At 41.3% G+C, this 16,801-nt stretch overlaps 1 protein-coding gene across 8 annotated transcripts; it reads right to left on the reverse strand.

Annotated features, from left to right (window-relative positions):
* Positions 1-255: 255 nt before the first annotated feature.
* smcr8a (Smith-Magenis syndrome chromosome region, candidate 8a) lies at positions 256-16,407 on the reverse strand. Of its 8 annotated transcripts, none has more exons than XM_068055836.1 (4): positions 13,947-16,407; positions 8,473-8,764; positions 8,171-8,256; positions 2,354-2,493 (listed from the first exon to the last, which is right to left on the reverse strand). In XM_068055836.1, the coding sequence occupies exons 1-4, from the start codon at positions 16,322-16,324 to the stop codon at positions 2,439-2,441; spliced, it is 2,811 nt and encodes a 936-aa protein (XP_067911937.1). In that variant the 5' UTR covers positions 16,325-16,407; the 3' UTR covers positions 2,354-2,438. The 8 variants fall into 8 exon arrangements, with proteins under 8 accessions (XP_067911935.1, XP_067911937.1, XP_067911940.1 ...); XM_068055833.1 differs by having other exon boundaries at positions 2,401-5,582; XM_068055832.1 differs by having other exon boundaries at positions 2,401-5,585.
* Positions 16,408-16,801: the final 394 nt, after the last annotated feature.

Below are 16,801 nucleotides of genomic sequence, written 5' to 3' on the forward strand. Positions count from 1 at the left end.
TTGTGAAGCAAATACAACCACCCTGCGCAATCTTCTCACCATGAATACAGGGTCACATGAAGTCCTTCAACTCAGGTGCGCCACTCGGGAAGTGCCAACGATAAGCAGGTGCAGAAGAGAAAGTGGGCAAGAAGGGGGAAAAAGACGACATGTCATTGCAATTGACTCTCCAGCTTCCTTCTTAACTGGGTACAGTGGCTGGACAGCCTGAGGAATATTACAAACAAACTTAACAGTGCAACACAAATGAGTTGCAAAATGTTTTATTAAGGTACACAATATTTGAATGATTACAAGTGGAAGGCACAACATTTTTCAAGACAATAATTAAATGGACATATACTTTCAAACAAAAACAGTTACACCAATAATTACATGAGATGACATCTGGCATTTCAAAAACAACTCAGGTTTTGTGCAAAGTTTTTTTTTAAAAAAAGCAAGAAAGTGCAATTTGTAACATTCTTAAAAGAACAAAGTAAATTTCCAGTAACAGGATAAGAATTTAAACATTATAGTCATATGTCCTGTTGGATGAACATTATTGCAACAATGTACCAGCCTTACAAATTGTCAACAATTTTGTCAACCAGTATTAAAACAGGGCAATAATGTTTCAGGGTCTAACATGTTCTTTGTCTTACAAAACAAAAAATATTTACAACATCTGAATTGTACTTCACACTTATAGGGTGATTCCAGCTATCAATGCAATTATGGGTATGTCCCCTAAAGTAAAAAGAGTGAGACTAACCCTACTGGCTTTGAATCATCCTTCTTTCTGAATCGGATGATACAGGGAGGCATGAGATTGAAGGGAGGACAGAGTGTGTACAGGACAAACTTATCAAAACATTACCAAAATGTGGAAGTGTTATGTGGTCACTTTCAGGAGCTGTACAAATATATTCTATCCAACCGAGATAAGCTTTCTTTTGGCTTAATCAGGTTACTCTAGAGGGAAGCATTTGCTTGATAAAGATACTGAGGGACTTTCCGCACCCCCCCACCCACCCCCACCCTGCAAACAGGCGAGTTTTGACTTGTCACAAAAATCCCAAATGTTGAGATGGCGATACAAAGTCACAACAGCTGGAATTCAGAGAGCTGAGGGAGAGCTGTAATCTATGGCTAGCAGCTGTTTTGGACAGCTGACAAGAGGATTTGTTGAATTTTTTGGGTATGGGGTAAACGCAGCTCAGGTAGAGTGAGCAGCATTATCAGGTAGTGGAGAGAAATGGTGTAGAAGCCAGAGGGTTGTGTGACAGATAAGGACGGAAGTTAAAAAAAAACAAGCAGTTGGATCAAAAGGTAAATGTGTATAAAAATGTAAAAATTAATTGCAGTGATAACCACATTGTAATTCATCACAAAATCCCAACAATCCATCGTTATATTTTATATCCAGTGGGTTCTGACGAAAGGCCATCAAATTGAAATGTTAACTGTTTCTCTCTCCACAGATGTTGCCTGACCTGCTGAGTATTTCTAGCATTTAAAAAAAAATATTTACAGCACTAGTTTAATAAATAGAAGGAATCAGGGGAATGGAGGCAAGAGTCCTGTGACACAACATAATTACAGCTTAAAATATAGTACATGACTGATAATTTCCTCCAACTGGCACTTAGAAATAATTCAGAAGAATTAAAATAACCAGACTGTTAAATTCTATCCCTGGAAAAGGAAACCATATTAGCAGGTGATTCTTCATGCACACTGATTACCCACTTCATACAGTTACAGAGGTGGTTACGCCTACATGTGAGGGGGTTTCATTCAACCTTTGACCAGCTACATTTACTGGACACATTGCAAGGCAAAATTCAAAGTAAGTTCACACTAGCCACCAATGAAAATATCATGCTCCTGCATGCAGCAATTACTGTATGTGATGGCATGCAGACACATTTCCCAGCTGGCTGAGAGAAGGTGAAAACTTCCGCGTGTTTGCCAAAAGTAACTTCCAAGACAGATTGATGTTGGACCACTTCACTGTACAGCAAAACAAGAGTGAATTCAAAGAATAATAAAACAATCCAGAACTGCTTCAATTTGGGCAGTTTGGGCATCATGTTGTACAGACTTAAGTACTGGGACCATTACCACTTTCAATTGCCCAGTATTGCTTTTCTGACTTGTCTGCAGACTCGGTAGACCAAAAGGGGCATTACTGTATTGCCAAGGCCTGCAGTGACAACAGCTCCTAAAAAGGGTATTTTAAAAAAGTCACAAACACAATGGGATTTTTCTGGACCATTCTGCCCCAGACGAAGTGAGCTGCTCCATTTCAAGCCAAGGTGCCAGTATATCCTCCTAGGATGTGGTGCCACATTTCACTGGCTGCCCCACGGCATTGTCCCAGGAAAATGCAGCATCAAGCTGGGGGGACACCCTCTCCTGGCTCATTTGCATCAGTGTGATAGGCCTGCATACAGCTAAATAGTCTCTGCTCCTTCTTCCTGTTCTTTGTGCTTGGGGAAATGGGTATTTCTGAGGGCAAATGTTAGGAAAATGAGCCCCAATACACATTCAGTAAATAAACAAATATAGAAAAAGCAAGTTGTAATGGTCAGCATTTGGTTTTATCAAACTACTTATGTGACTAATACAGTCCTACATTCAGTTGTTCTGAATTGGGGGAAGAGGGAAATCAATGAAGTTAGTGCAAACAAACATATTCACAGTATATTTGAAAAAAATTAACATTTTTAAATAATTAGTACACATTTTCTGGCAGGAATCCATTGCATCTGTAAGTGCATCTATTAGAAATTATGAATGAATTTGTGTATTTTCAGTATTCAGGTTGTGCCAATCCATAATTTGCTAACTATGAACCAACTTCAGCTGTCAGTTCCATTAGACCATATTGGTTAAACATGCATTGTGTCTTGTACAGGAAGATGTTAACATGCTCAGTGAACAGATATTTCAGATTCACCTATTATGTCAGCCATTCAGAGCAAATACACATTTTGCATTAATGCTGTTACCAGTCATCTGGAACAGAATCTGAATAACCCAATAGATGCAACACAAACTGGATACAGAACTGTGCAGATCTGTTCAATGGACTGGTTGGGCTTTTTATTTAGATCTGTGTTTCAAATCAATTAGTCAGCATCATCCAATTAAAGCTCATGAATCTCAGATGGAGGTTCTGTGGGGCCAGGTTACACTATTGCATGGACAGAATGGCTGCATGGTCTGCTAGCACTGATGTATCAATTCCTACCAATCTTGAAAAAGTTAATTGGCAAACCAAAAATAAAAGTAGAAAAATGTGCTAGAGGGATTCAGCGTCAACCATGGAAGATTTTAGAAAATAAAGGCACAACTCCAAAACACAATAGATTCTCGAAAGATAAGATGTTGGCAAGTTGTAGAATTTGAGTTTTTATTTCATTCTCAAATTTCCATGCCCAATTGAGAGATTTGCTAAAATGATACAGCTGGCTCCAGCATTCCCGGGCTGTTCCCAACTGCTATTCGATGACCTTTGCTGAGAGGTGTGCGCACCAGGGGTGTCTTGAACCATGCTTAGCTGTCATGCCACCATTATTGAATACCCCATCAACTCTCACAGAATAGGTTCTCATATGGCAGAATGGCTACAAGGGTCAAGTTCCAGAAAGGGCACCTGTTGAACTGCAACCCAGAACAAGTGAGCACCTTCAGGACAGGATGAGGGACAGAGATCTCAAGTATGGGTTCCATTTCATTCTTTAAACTACTTTTCTAAAAACCTTAGGGGCAGGATAATGCAGCATATAGGGTTCGAATGCACTATCCTGGAGCACTCCTTCAAATTACATCAAGTGAAAACTGAGGCACTATTATAATTAACCTTTGGTCTCATGACTCAGAGGAGTGACTTGGAACAAATATTGTAGTTAGGAAGACTGTGGAGTCTACTGGTCACTGACTATATCTTACATAAATTCCACCAAATAATTACACATCTGTTGTAAATATCTTGCAACTCCAGGGCATTTCTTTCCAACAAGCTTCTTCTCATGTTTAGAAACAAAGTCAAAGCTGTAACTTTTGAATACTCAGGTGAACTTTCAAGCAGGACCTCAATCAAACAGAGTACAGCCTTAACAGAACTGTAAAAAGAAATGAAATATGGATAAATGTAAAAGTGAACATTTATTTTTCAGTAAAAAGGTTTTAGTGCCAAGGTGGAAGGCAAGTTTAACTTGATAAAACATTTTCATATAAAGGAAACATTGAGGGTAAAATTCACTAGTCAGGAACTCGAGTATTTTTGGAGTGGTTGGGGAGGGAAAGGGACAAGACAGGGTAAAAGCAGAGTTCCACCAAATATTAAACCAGCTGAAACTGAACAGAGAAATCAACCAAGGATTGTTGCTTGCTGGAAAGTGCATGTGACCATTAGATGAGAACTGGGCCAGTTCATCTGTGAAGTGTACCCCTCCTCCATGCTGAATAATCTACCGCCATACATTGCCTAGGGATATACACCAAGTCTTCTTTTGCGAGGTACTAGGAGACTACCAATGCCTGTGGAATCATATCCCAGCAAGTCTGCCTGTCAGAAGAGGGCTGGGGTAATGAAAGAAAGCAAGGGAAATGTTCTCCAATTTTTCTACAGGTAAATACAGGAGATCCTACCCAAAGTCAAAACTCATGTAAGTCACAAGAAGGGTTTGGTCATTAATTATTCCGTGATTAATTGTAGTGTTAGATCACTGTTTTTTCTGTTTGTGCTAGGCTCAAATGCAATGAGGATACAGGGCTTCTGAAGTGAAAGCTCAACACTAAGTACTGCTATCAAGTGACATTACCACCATGCTCAGTAGCAGAAAGAATTTAAAGTGTCTTTTATGACCTCAGGATGTCTGTTCCATAGCCAATTAAGTACTTTTTGAAGTGTAGTCACTTGTAGAGAAACATAATTAATTTGTGCACAGCAAGGTCCCACAAACAGTGAGCAGATAATCTGTTTTAGTGGTGTTGTTTGAAAGATAAATGTTGGCCAGGATATCAGAACTCCCGTCCCCAGTGTTGAATTCTGCCATGGAAAGTTTTACATCTAGCTGGGATGGCAGACAGGGTCTTGCAATATCTCATCCAAAAGACAGCACCTATGCCAAGCAGCACTCCCATAGTAATCTAAGCTGACACTTCAGTGCAGTAAGTGCTCATATCTCTGGAGTGGGATTTGAACCCACAACCTTCTGACTCAGAGGTGACAGTGGTACTAGCGAGTGAAGACTGACACAGATATGCAGAAACAGAGCACTTGTCATTTTGAATGCATCAATTCTAAAAAAGTGAGGGGGGGGGGGGTTCTGCAAATGGATTTCAAAGGTAATCCTTCCCTTCCTCCTGTGGTTTTTCTTAATATCACCCAGTGTGCAAGCCTATTTTGTACTCGCTGTAAACTCAAATTGTGGAATACCACAATTAATTTTTAAAACACCCACAATCGAGATGGTTCTCTAATGAGTTGCAAGGTCTTGGGTTCAACCCTTGCTGTTAATCCATTTTGACCAGGGCAGCAGTAACACGAGTACAACTGGGATTGGGAGGGAAGCAGCCATCCAGGATTCCTGCTGGAAAATACACATTGTATGTGAATAAATTTAGACTTGGCAGTGATATTCCCAACAGTTTAAATGTCTGCCAACACTTATTACCTATGTTCACAATGAAGAATGGCTACAAGGATGGGTAACTGAAGGCTGTTACGTAATCATAGCCCAGGATGACCTGAATGCCTTCGAGAGAGAAGAAAATTGAAGACAGAGGGGAAAAATAAGACAATACCACAGAATGGTTTTCCAAGTCATGGTCAATGAAAATTCATTTGATTGGGATTGCTCATATTTGAATATCCAAATAGTGTGCAACAACCAATCGACTGTGAGATTGGTATTGTGAAACCAAAAGGAGATTGTCTATAGTTAACAGTGTTATAAAAATACCTCCAACTGTCCACAATACACCTGGTATTCCAATTAGCTTTCCCATGAATAGAATTAAAGAAGTGAGTGCAGTAATGATGCCCTATCGATGTTTAGTGTATCATGTTATATTTGCACAGTCAGCTGAAAGACTTCAGGAACAGAAGATAATGATAGCTTTGAGTGATAGCACATTAATTCTGCCTCTAGAAAAGGGAAATTCAGTAGACTGCTAATTTCTAACTGTGATGACCAAGTTGCTGCTGCACTTCGTGGCGTTATTTTTCAGAGCAGCTTGCACTATTGCTGAAACCCTTTTGAGGGATGCTTTGTGTGCAAATTTCCATAAAATGCTATATTATCTGAGCAATATGCAAACAAAACAGGATCTGAAAATGCTCGACTGGTAAGTAGCCAGAATTTTGACATGATACAAAAATGCCCTTGAAACACACGCAGCAGATATCTAACTTCTCTTTTCTTTGCAGTTAGGCCTACACAAACAGGATTGCCTTGCTGTGGTGCCTCAGTCAGCTTATAGACCCTACTGAAGTATCAAACGTGGGATTCGGATTAGTCAATCACATTACCAGCATGAGTACTGTTTGCTTCCTAGATTTTTTTTCTAGAGTGGAAAATGAGCAGCATTATTTTCCTTCTGATGAAAGTCACTGACTTGAAACATTAACTCTGCTTCTCTCTCTCCACAGATGCTGCCAGACCTGCTGAGTATCTCCAGCACTTTTTGTTTTTATTATTTTTCTTCCCTTCTTTTCAGCACCTGCTTTACTGCACACCATTCCTGACTAAGAAGGCAGATCAGTGCACAGCACTCAAAGATATTCCCTGAAGGTACAGAAGAGCAGCCCGACTGATTCAGTTTAATTCAACCCATCATAACTCTGTATGGAAGAATCTGGCTTCCACTTAGCACAGTCTTCCAATGAATGGACAAAAAGAACTGAACCAGACCACATCTTGAAATGGCACACTATTCTTTCCCAACTAAAATGCTAAATGAAACCACTGACAAGTAACATGTCTACACCAACAACTCTTTTCCATTTAAAATCCAAATTTTCTACAAATCTGAAGAGGTGTTTCACTTCCCATTGATATTATCCAAAGTGCTGCTGGACACACAATGGGTAGTGCAACACACTGGAAGATATCAAGTGATTGGGCAAACTTAAATTAACATTGAGATGTGTTTATTTCCAGCCTTTCCAATCTCCCCTCCGTAGGAAGTGGGTAACTAGTAAATAAGCACATACCATTGGTGAATTGAACTTGCCCAGGTGCTGGCATCGCACATCCAGTATGAGATTTGCATCTATACTGGCAGCATGCAGATTACATACAAGTCCAGGCACAGCGTAAGCTATTGGAGACAAGATTAATTGACATGGATAATTTTTTTTGTTGTTGAGAGTTAGTGAACAAACTTAAAATCATGCATCATGAGAAAGTCTCTACTGCCATAATACTATGAGGTATGTAACTATATCACCATACCCCTGTCAAACATGGAATCTACCGTATCGTTTTAAAAAAAGCTAAATTTATTTTCTGGACTATAACTGTGAGTTACTTTTCACATATTGTTGAGGACAGCAGACAATCTGGTTATAATGGTACGACACAACCTACCACCCAGACTTTAGCTATCACCTACAGGCCCCATTTGCCAATTCTAGAGCCACTGATGTTCAGAGTTACATCTAACATGGCAATCAGGGAATTTTTTTCTCATCTCCTAAATGCAAATTGATACACACGCTAGATAATTGTTCTGAAACTTTAGCCTTAGGGAGGTACAAACCAGAACACTTCAGGGGCCTCTTGACCCAGTAATTCAATTTCTAAGCTCCAGTCAGTGTTATGCTTTTTCTGGATTACACTTTAGAGACCTTGACCTGGAATTTAACTTGCCTGTTGACTACATCAAATACCATTCCTCCGCAAACAAATCTCCAAGGCCTCAGCAGGAACAAAGTGTCAAAACTGAAAGTCTTGTTTCACCCATGGTTCACGAAACTGCACCATCCCATTCCCCTTGGTGCTGTACATCATGAGATTTTCTCCCCCAAGCCTACCACTTTAAAAAAAAATGAAACCCAGACTAATGAGCTGAAGACACTTTGATACCCCAGATCTGGAAATTCCCAATTCAGTCTCATCATTAAAAAGTTACACATTGATCTGTAAATTAGAAATGCTCAACTTTCTTTTACCTGCCATAGCCAGACTGATGCATTTTCACAGTGCAGGTGACAGTACAGCAACGTAGGAAAAACCAACAGAAAAAGGTCATGCTTTTCTGCGATTAAAGTACAAAATAAAAATTCAGCACTGAATGGAGAATTTTGCAGAACTAGATCTTAAATACTAAGCTAGCGGTGTAGTTAAACCGCAGAATTGGATTTAAGCCCTTTGCAGGTTCATGTAGGTAGTGCATCTTTATCAGTTCTGCAAAGTATTGCACAATTTTGCTATCATCATTCATCAGGCCCAGATGGTGCTTTAAAAAGTTTACCCTTCGATAGGTGACCGATTCTTCGGTTTCTCTTTCATCGATGGGAAGGTGCAGGTGATGGCAGAAGGTGTAGAGAAAGGCCTGGGAGCACAGCTGGGTCAGCATATTGTGGACATGCATGTAATATGTGCTGCCCCTCTTTATCTGAGTTCTGTGGTCTGCCAATCTGGTGATCAGCTGTCCTTTATATTGCGGGGAACGGAGAGTTTTGTTGTCAGAGTCTAGAATGCTGATGTAGCGACTGTACCGATTCAACGAGTGCAGCATACGGCTACCCAGTGGAGAAGCTATTCTAGAAAAGTCAAAGGAAACATTTACCAATTCATTCACAATAGGACTGCTGCTGTACAATGGGAATATATACTCAGCAACAATACCAATTACAAAATTTCCATTCCGGCTTTTTCAAATTCAGTCTTAACTACAGAATGCTCCCAACTCCAAGATGTCCTTAGGCAAGTGAACATTACGTGTAGTGTGGGTTTCAAAACAACACTCCATTTTGCTTTACAATTATTAAAATAATAAATCATGCACTGCCAAACCAGTTTTTTTTTGGCTTTATATAAATGACTTGGATCTTGGAATACAGAGTAGAATTTCAAAATTTGCCAACGACAACAAACTTGGAGGCGTGGTAAACAGTGAGGATGATATAAACCGCCTGCAACAGGACATAGATAGGCAGACAGGTGGCAGATGAAATTTAATACTGACAAGTGTGAGGTGATGCATTTTGGCAGAAGGGATGGGGTGAGGCAATATGTACTTAATGGCACAGTTCTAAAGATTGTGCAGGAACAGAGGGACATGGGGGTGCATGTGCATAGATCTTTGAAGGTGACAGGATGCACTGAGAGAATGGTTAGCACAGCATTTGGGATCTTGGGCTTCATAAATAGAGGTATTGAATACAATGGCAGGGATGTTATGCTGCACCTTTATAAAGCTCTGGTAAGGCCCCAACTGGAGTATTGCACCCAGTTCTGGTCACCACATTTTAGGAAGGAATTGAGGGTCCTTGAGAGGGTGCCAGAGATGGAGGATTTTAGTTACAAGGTTAGGTTGGAAAAGCTGGGGCGATTCTCCCTGGAGCAAAGGAGATTGAGGGGAGATTTGATCGAGGTGTACAAGATTATGACAGGCATAGCTAAGTCAGACAGGGAAAAACTGTTCCAATTAACTAATGATACAAGGACTAGGGGACACAGATTGAAGGTTTTGGGTAAGAGATGCAGGGGGGGGGGGGTGTGAGGAAGAATTTTGTTTTTAAAATGCAGCAGGTGGAATTGACCTGGAACTCGCTGTCCACAAGGGTGGTGAAAGCGGAGACAATCAATGACTTCAAAAGGAAATTGGATGGCCACTTGAAGGAAATAAACTTGCAGGGCTACAGGGATCGAGCAGGAGAGTGGAACTTACTGGATTGCTCTGTGGAAAGCCGGCATGAAATCGAAGGGCGAATGGCCTCCTTCTGTGCCGTAAATGACTCTGATAGTCTTACCTGCTGCTTTGGAGTTCACTATTGCAATTAGATCTGAGAGATTCCCCCCCACCTTACAATGTGATTTACCTGGCTCTACAGGCCTGCTACCCGACGATGTGTATCGGGTTCAGGTCAGGGCGGACTTCCGGATCCGGCAATCGGGCTCGGGTCAGGTCGGGCCAAATTGGACACGCACTATCGCCACCTCAGGTAATTGACTTTGTTAATTTACTTCTTGGACTTTAAAGGTGGTTTTGCTACAGTTATGTTAAGCTTCTGCAGGTAAGGAACAAAGTGAAAAACGGAAGGTAGGTTAACTGATGGTCGGGTCGTGTCAGGTGTGGGGAAAAAAATGGAAGGACTCGGGCCAGGTCAGGTCTCATTTACAGACCCGAACAGGCCTTTACCTGGCTCCCATGTGTTTGACAGAAAAGATCATATAATACAGCTTCAGCTGGCATTAGAATCTATTGCGACGATTAATTGCAGTAATGGATATGAAGTACAGACGAAACAATTAAAAAGTTTCAATAGGATGTTCGCAGGTAGTATAGCAGGGTTTTAAAAAAAATTCTGCGTATGTTTACCATATTGCTGACAACACTTACACCACGATCTAATACTCTGTTAACATTTATTTCACAATAAGCTGAGTTTGCTGACAACGCAACCACTCGGTGGCGCAGTACTAGCACATGCGCAAATGCAGCCTCTTCCACTGAAACGTCACTGTCTGCAATGTTCAGGCAGCTGCCAGAGTTAAAGATGGCACTGCTCAATTTATCACAGGAAAGGCTTGTGGCTAGTTAGTTCTAGCAAACTAACCTTACATTAAGTTGGATAGAAGCCCAGTAATACGCTAGTATGTAGTAAAGGATACTAATTGTAACCCATTTAATATTCCAGTAATCCTGTTAAATACAAAAGGAATTTTATGATTGAATTTCCATGTTCTGATACTTTTGGGAGATAGTGAATTGGCACCCTGATCGATGGAGAAGAAAATCAGGCAAAGTATAAAATGTGCTGCTAATTCGTTATCCACATTTTATATGACTGACCAGGACTGATTTCACGCCAACTCAACCACTTGCTCCAGACCTTGCTGCTACCCCACCCTCCCCCCCAGCTCTAGGCCACACCGCTTCCCTCCTCTCGGTCACTCGCTCCTACATTTGATCGTTATCCGCGCGCCGCCTGAAGCAAGGCGGGCCGCGAGGGGTGACGGGGCGAGGTAGGCATGAGTGGCCAAGAGGAGGGAAGCGGCATGGCCTAGAGCTGGGGAGGGGGAAGCAGGGAGCATGTGGCTGGAGAGCGGGGTGGTGCGAAGCGAGGTTCAGCCAGGGGAGTGGGGACAGCAGCGAGGTCTGGAGCAAGTGGCTGAGGGGGGGGGGGGGGGGGGGGGGGAAAGCAGCCGCCGGTGGGGAGGAGGAGAAAGCGTCTAGCGAGTAGCAGGGATCGAGCACCAGCCTCAAAGGGGCTGGATACCCGATGACACTTTATCACGCATATGGGAAGACAGACCGACCATAGGTGTGTAGCCTAGAGCGCTCTGATGACGTCGGCAGGCCACTGCGTTGTCAGGAGTCACTTTGTTCACAATAGAACAATCTACTTGGATTGCCTGGGATAGTTACTAGTAAAAGGTAACTTTCCTATGTGTAGCTGTACATACAGAAAGGGAAGATGCAGTTAGGTTTTTCTCAGATATCATGGTTTCAAGTATGAAAAGTGGAAGTAAAAGCAAAATACTGCAGATGCTAGCAATCTGAAATAAAAATAAGGAATGCTGGAACCACTCAGCAGGTCTGGCAGCATCTGTGGAAAGAGAAGCAGAGTTAACGTTTTGGGTCACTGACCCGAAACGTTAACTCTGCTTCTCTTTCCACAGATGCTGCCAGACCTGCTGAGTGGTTCCAGCATTTCTTATTTTTATGAAAAGTGGAAGTTCTTGATTCCTTCTAACCGCGCACACATATTTTCTGTTCACTTTATTACAGTTTCGGACATGAGGAAACATTACCAAGCTCAATCATATTTCCTTTTTTGAACCCAGCACAGCATTTTTAAGGAACTTTTTAAACAGGCAAGCTGCTGCAGTGCTGCTTTAAGATGGAATGACTGCAGACTCTCAGAGGCACCTTCTGTATTATGTAAACGTGCAGCGGCAGACCAAGTTATGGAAGGCAGTGTATCATTGTGTCTCAAATTCAGCTCAGTGACAAAAGAGCATGCTCAGAGCTCCACTCTTGGAATGGCTTCTACCCAAGATGGGACAGCAGGTGGGAGCAGTGGCTCCCATTAAATTAAAATAAATTTTCACACTACGTTAGAATGATACTGCGCAAAGTCCCAAGTGGTGCAAGACAACCACCTGGAGTTGGTCTTGCTCCTCTTGATTTTTGTGTGCTCAGAGGTTGCATACATACTGCAAAGTTCAACTACTGATCCTGTGTCAACACTCTTCCAAAACTTCTCTGCAATGGGGAAACACCAATATGACAGCACCAAGTTAGTGAATCCCATCAACTGTGATCAATTGTCACTTTGTACACAGAGGAGTATAAAGTAATGGCATGTGTAAAGAATGTTCGGGTTTATTATCAGCTTAGTTTCTTTAGGTAACTCAGGAGCAAAAACTACAGATTGCAAAATAAAACAGCTTCAGACTGTAATTTAAACGGTTCCAAGGAGGAAATGATACAAAAATCTGAACGCCTCATAGAATTTTGTTTCAATAATAATTGTGACAAGTTACATGGCTTGTGTGGCAGGTGCACAGAAACAATTGGGACCTACATGCTAATAGAAGATGTGGTCTTGAGTGTAATCATGCAATTGACTCTGGATGCACTATGCAGAATGCAAAATATTACTATTAAATTCTTTGGAATTTAAGTTCAGTGTCTTTCTTGCTTGGAGTCAGTTATCAATCACGAAACAGTGAGAAACTGCTATACAAAATTTCTCAAAGAAATTCAATGGACGAGACTACAGAATTAGACAAAAAGCAATTAAGATATCAGGAGGGATTACAAACGAAGATGAACTTTAAAACAAGTTCTCAAAAGATTACCAGTGTTTATGCATGTTACACATGTGCATTGGCAGGGGGGGGAGTATTTACAGTCCTGCTTGAAGCAGATCTGTCAGACAAACAGAAAGTCCAAGCGGGTTTTAAAAGAATCTACAGTAAATCTGGTTAAAATTGAATTCATCTTACTAATGTCACAGATCAGTCTTTGTGGAGAAATAAATGTATGTGGGTCCAATTTTCAGACATCATACAAGGAGCCAATAGTTTAATACATCTTATCAAGTGTATATTTAAGTTACTGAGGTAACAAGATCCTGGTCACTACCAGAATATTTACAAGCACATGTCCAAAAAGTTGTTTATTTTTCAAATAAGCTGACAGCTTAAGCAGGAAGTCACCCTTCAAGTTTGATTATAAATCCAAGTATTATTAAAAGTCCCAATACTCTCACTTTTGAAAGTGACCCAATATTTGATAGAGAACACCATGTTAAGTTTGCTAATAACTGGTGAAATAAAATAAGAATGGGAGGTCATCAGGAAGACCTTTCAGAACTTTAGCTTGGGGATCCACAGTACGGATAAAAGAGAGTTACAAACACCTATAAGGCGGCTGGTTTCCTAATTCTCTTGAGCTTACTATTTAATCGTTTAATAATTCACCAATTCTTGCCATTCTGAAATGCATCTACAGTACTAAGCAGTACTCAGTTCCGAAGAAGGGTCACTGACCCGAAACGTTAACTCTGCTTCTCTTTCCACAGATGCTGCCAGACCTGCTGAGTGAATCCAGCATTTCTTGTTTTTGTTTCAGATTTCCAGCATCCGCAGTATTTTGCTTTTATTACAGTACTAAGCTTATCTTTCGCTCTGACATTATCGGATTTGAATTCATTACAAAGTAAACTAGTCCTTAAATATAGCTATATTGTACCTATATTTAATACGCACCTCTGAAGTCCAATGAGTTTCCAGGTCTGTAAATGGTTGATGTGCAAAGGGAACGTTACCCATTGCTTTATAGAGTCTCCATCCCTGCCATAATTGGGGACAAATGTTGACAAAGCATTGACAAGCTTCTTTACTTTTCCTTCTTGTTCACCTACTATTACAAGTGTCCGCCCAGACAGCAATGAAAAAATTGCCTGCTGTGCAAAAGAATATTGTCTTATAAACCAGAGCGAATTCTTCCCAGACTGTTTCTTGCGCTTTCCAGAGAGCTTCTTTGCTGGATAGTTTGGAAAGCCTGGAGACGGAGTCCTGTCAGAACATAACGATGCACTAATGTAACTCATGTTGTCCAAATATTCATCTACTGGAATTTGAAACGTTTCTCCATTACCAGGTACACCATTGAACTCTTTTTCATAAGTAGATAATACTTGATCAGCAGCATCAAATAATCCATTTCCAGCATCTTTTTGTGGGAAATTACTGTGGAATATTTGGTCTATTGTTTTACTGCGTTGTGGTGGAACATTGACTATTCCATCATTGTACTCTTCAGTTACAAATGTAGGTACTGACTTAGTAAAATTTGGGCTCTCTTTCCCAATACAACAAGTGGATTCTAAAGGCTCAGATAAAACAGGCAGCGTTATGTCATTATTTTCAAAATCCGCCTTGCTAAACCCATCACCATGGTTTAGATTTGCATCCGTTTGCACAAGACCTGTGCTCAGCTGTTTTTCTTCTTCATTGCCTAAAGCAGGGTCTTCTTCATGTATTGCACTTGGATAGCTAGCCTTAAAATCTTCAGGTATTAGAGATTCGGTGGTACTGAGGACCTCAATGCTGTCCTCACTATTTGTCCGCTTTGTGACGACAAACTTCCTCCTCACAATTTCTGGATGCTGACACTGCAGGTTTGTATGGCTGTCAGACTTTGAAAATATTGGGGCTGGGCAGGATTTTTCTGTACCCAGCACTTCAATGCTTTCACCACTACTGATACTTCCCTTTTCTTTCCCTTCCAATTCAAGATAGTCTGAAGCTACTGCAGGATTTTTACATGGGATAGAATCAGCCACAGTCCCATGGTAACTCTCTACATTGATTTGCTGATCCAGTTTAATAGGCACAGACTCCACACAGGACTTGTATGAATCAAAACTGGTGGCCTCATTTGATAAACAAGGGTGTTCCAAAACCTTAGGACTGAGAATGTTAAAACCTGGAAGCAGTTTGTCAAAACGCTGTTGCTTTTCTGTTTGTTCTTCATCTGAGAAGAGTAGTGGGTCTTCAAACAGAAAGGAAGTTATTCGCTGCTTTTGAAGAAGCTCTCTTTCAATTTGGCTGGTAATTAGATAGCATACATCACCTCTAAAGAACTTCTCTACCTGCCTGAGCTGTTCCAGAGTCTGATTAAAAAAATAACTATCACAAAGTTCTTCTAAAGTTTTCAACTTTTTTTCAAAGCATTTTGCCGATTTAGCCCTTGTGAACTTAGGTGTGTAAGATCTTCTATCGGAAAAGCTATTCTTTTCACACAATTCGTCTGTATTTGACAATTGTTCCAACCCGGTGTCAGATTGTTCTATGCCATATTCTGGTTCATAATGAAAATAGTCCGCATCTTTCGTTTTTTTGTATGAATAAGTTCTTATTTGCATTAAAAGATCTTGATGCTCAATGATACACTTTTCCACATTGGCTAACTCGTTAGCTTTTTCTATTGCTACAGACGAGTAGTATCCTTTATCATTAGATCTTTTCTGGATTTCCGTTTCATTATGTAACACATTCCGAGTGTACTCCAGATCTTGGAGTTTCTTTTCCAGTTCATTGGCAAACGCTTTTCTATTTCCAGTTTTCAAACACTCAGAGGCTTTGGAAAAGTCATCGGAAAGCTCCTGGAACTGCTGCATGATCTTGTTTTCATCGGCAGATATGTAAGCCACACAGAACGGCCTGACGAAACCCCTCGCCTCCAAATCGTAGAGAGTCAAGTGATGAACGTAGGCGAAAGCCCCTTCCTTGGAGTCCCCCAGCACCACCTTGGAGTCTTCCACAAAGTTGAGCTTGGGATAGCTGGTCCCAGGGGGATGCCCCACGAAAGAGGCTTGATAATCCACAGACATGATCCTGAGAGAGAAATAGTTGAGATCAAAGTTACCGCGGGCATTGTCCGGGATGGTTAACAAAGGCTGAGGGCCTACCTGCTCGGAAAATTCAGAAATCAGAATGAAATCCTTCTCGAATTTAGCCGTGGCCGTCTTGGACCAGGGGTTTTCGGGTTGGAATTGGAAAGGGGGTACCGAGTCACTGCTATACTGCTCCCCGTAGTCATCTTCATGAGTGAGAGCCACAACATCAGGAGCAGTGATCATATTTCCACCTTCCCAGACCGAATATGTAAAACACAAAGGAAGAACGGGCTTCTTAGCAACACTAGCACCCCTCCACAAACCACCATTTTGTTTCCATCTGACCTGAGGCCCCTGACGGGAAATAAGCCTCTTACACTCCTTTAACCAAACAACCCCTTTCTAAAAATAACGCCTCTTTCGTGTGAACTGTTTAAAATTAAGCCATTTAAATGTTGTGATGGGTATTAATTATTTAAAGTTTTATAACGTGTGGCGTAAGGCATTCTGGGAGCTGTTGTCCTCCGTTTGTAGTTTAGCCCGAGGGCCATTTGAGACGCGCGAACTACAGCTCCCAGGGTGCACTGGCACCGTGGCGGATCCAATGGGGTGGGGGGGTTCCCTGGACAGATGTGCGCATGCACACTCTGTGCAAACACCTGGCTGCCCCGGCAGGACCTGGGGCTTCATTATCGGGTTCATGCACTGTTGGTGAAAGGT

The sequence above is a fragment of the Heterodontus francisci genome, chromosome 24, assembly GCF_036365525.1.
Source record: "Heterodontus francisci isolate sHetFra1 chromosome 24, sHetFra1.hap1, whole genome shotgun sequence".
Taxonomy (NCBI): Eukaryota; Metazoa; Chordata; class Chondrichthyes; order Heterodontiformes; family Heterodontidae; genus Heterodontus; species Heterodontus francisci.

What these genes read in the sequence shown, in the direction of transcription:
- smcr8a (XM_068055832.1), bottom strand. Translation starts at nt 16,324, where the DNA reads ATGATCACTGCTCCTGATGTTGTGGCTCTCACTCATGAAGATGACTAC. An exon ending in AAACTCATTGGACTTCAGAG is followed by an intron (nt 8,765 to 13,946) that starts GTGCGTATTAAA and finishes TGACTTTTCTAG; the next exon opens with AATAGCTTCTCCACTGGGTA. An exon ending in CATCAGTCTGGCTATGGCAG is followed by an intron (nt 5,586 to 8,170) that starts GTAAAAGAAAGT and finishes TGTATTTTCCAG; the next exon opens with CAGGAATCCTGGATGGCTGC.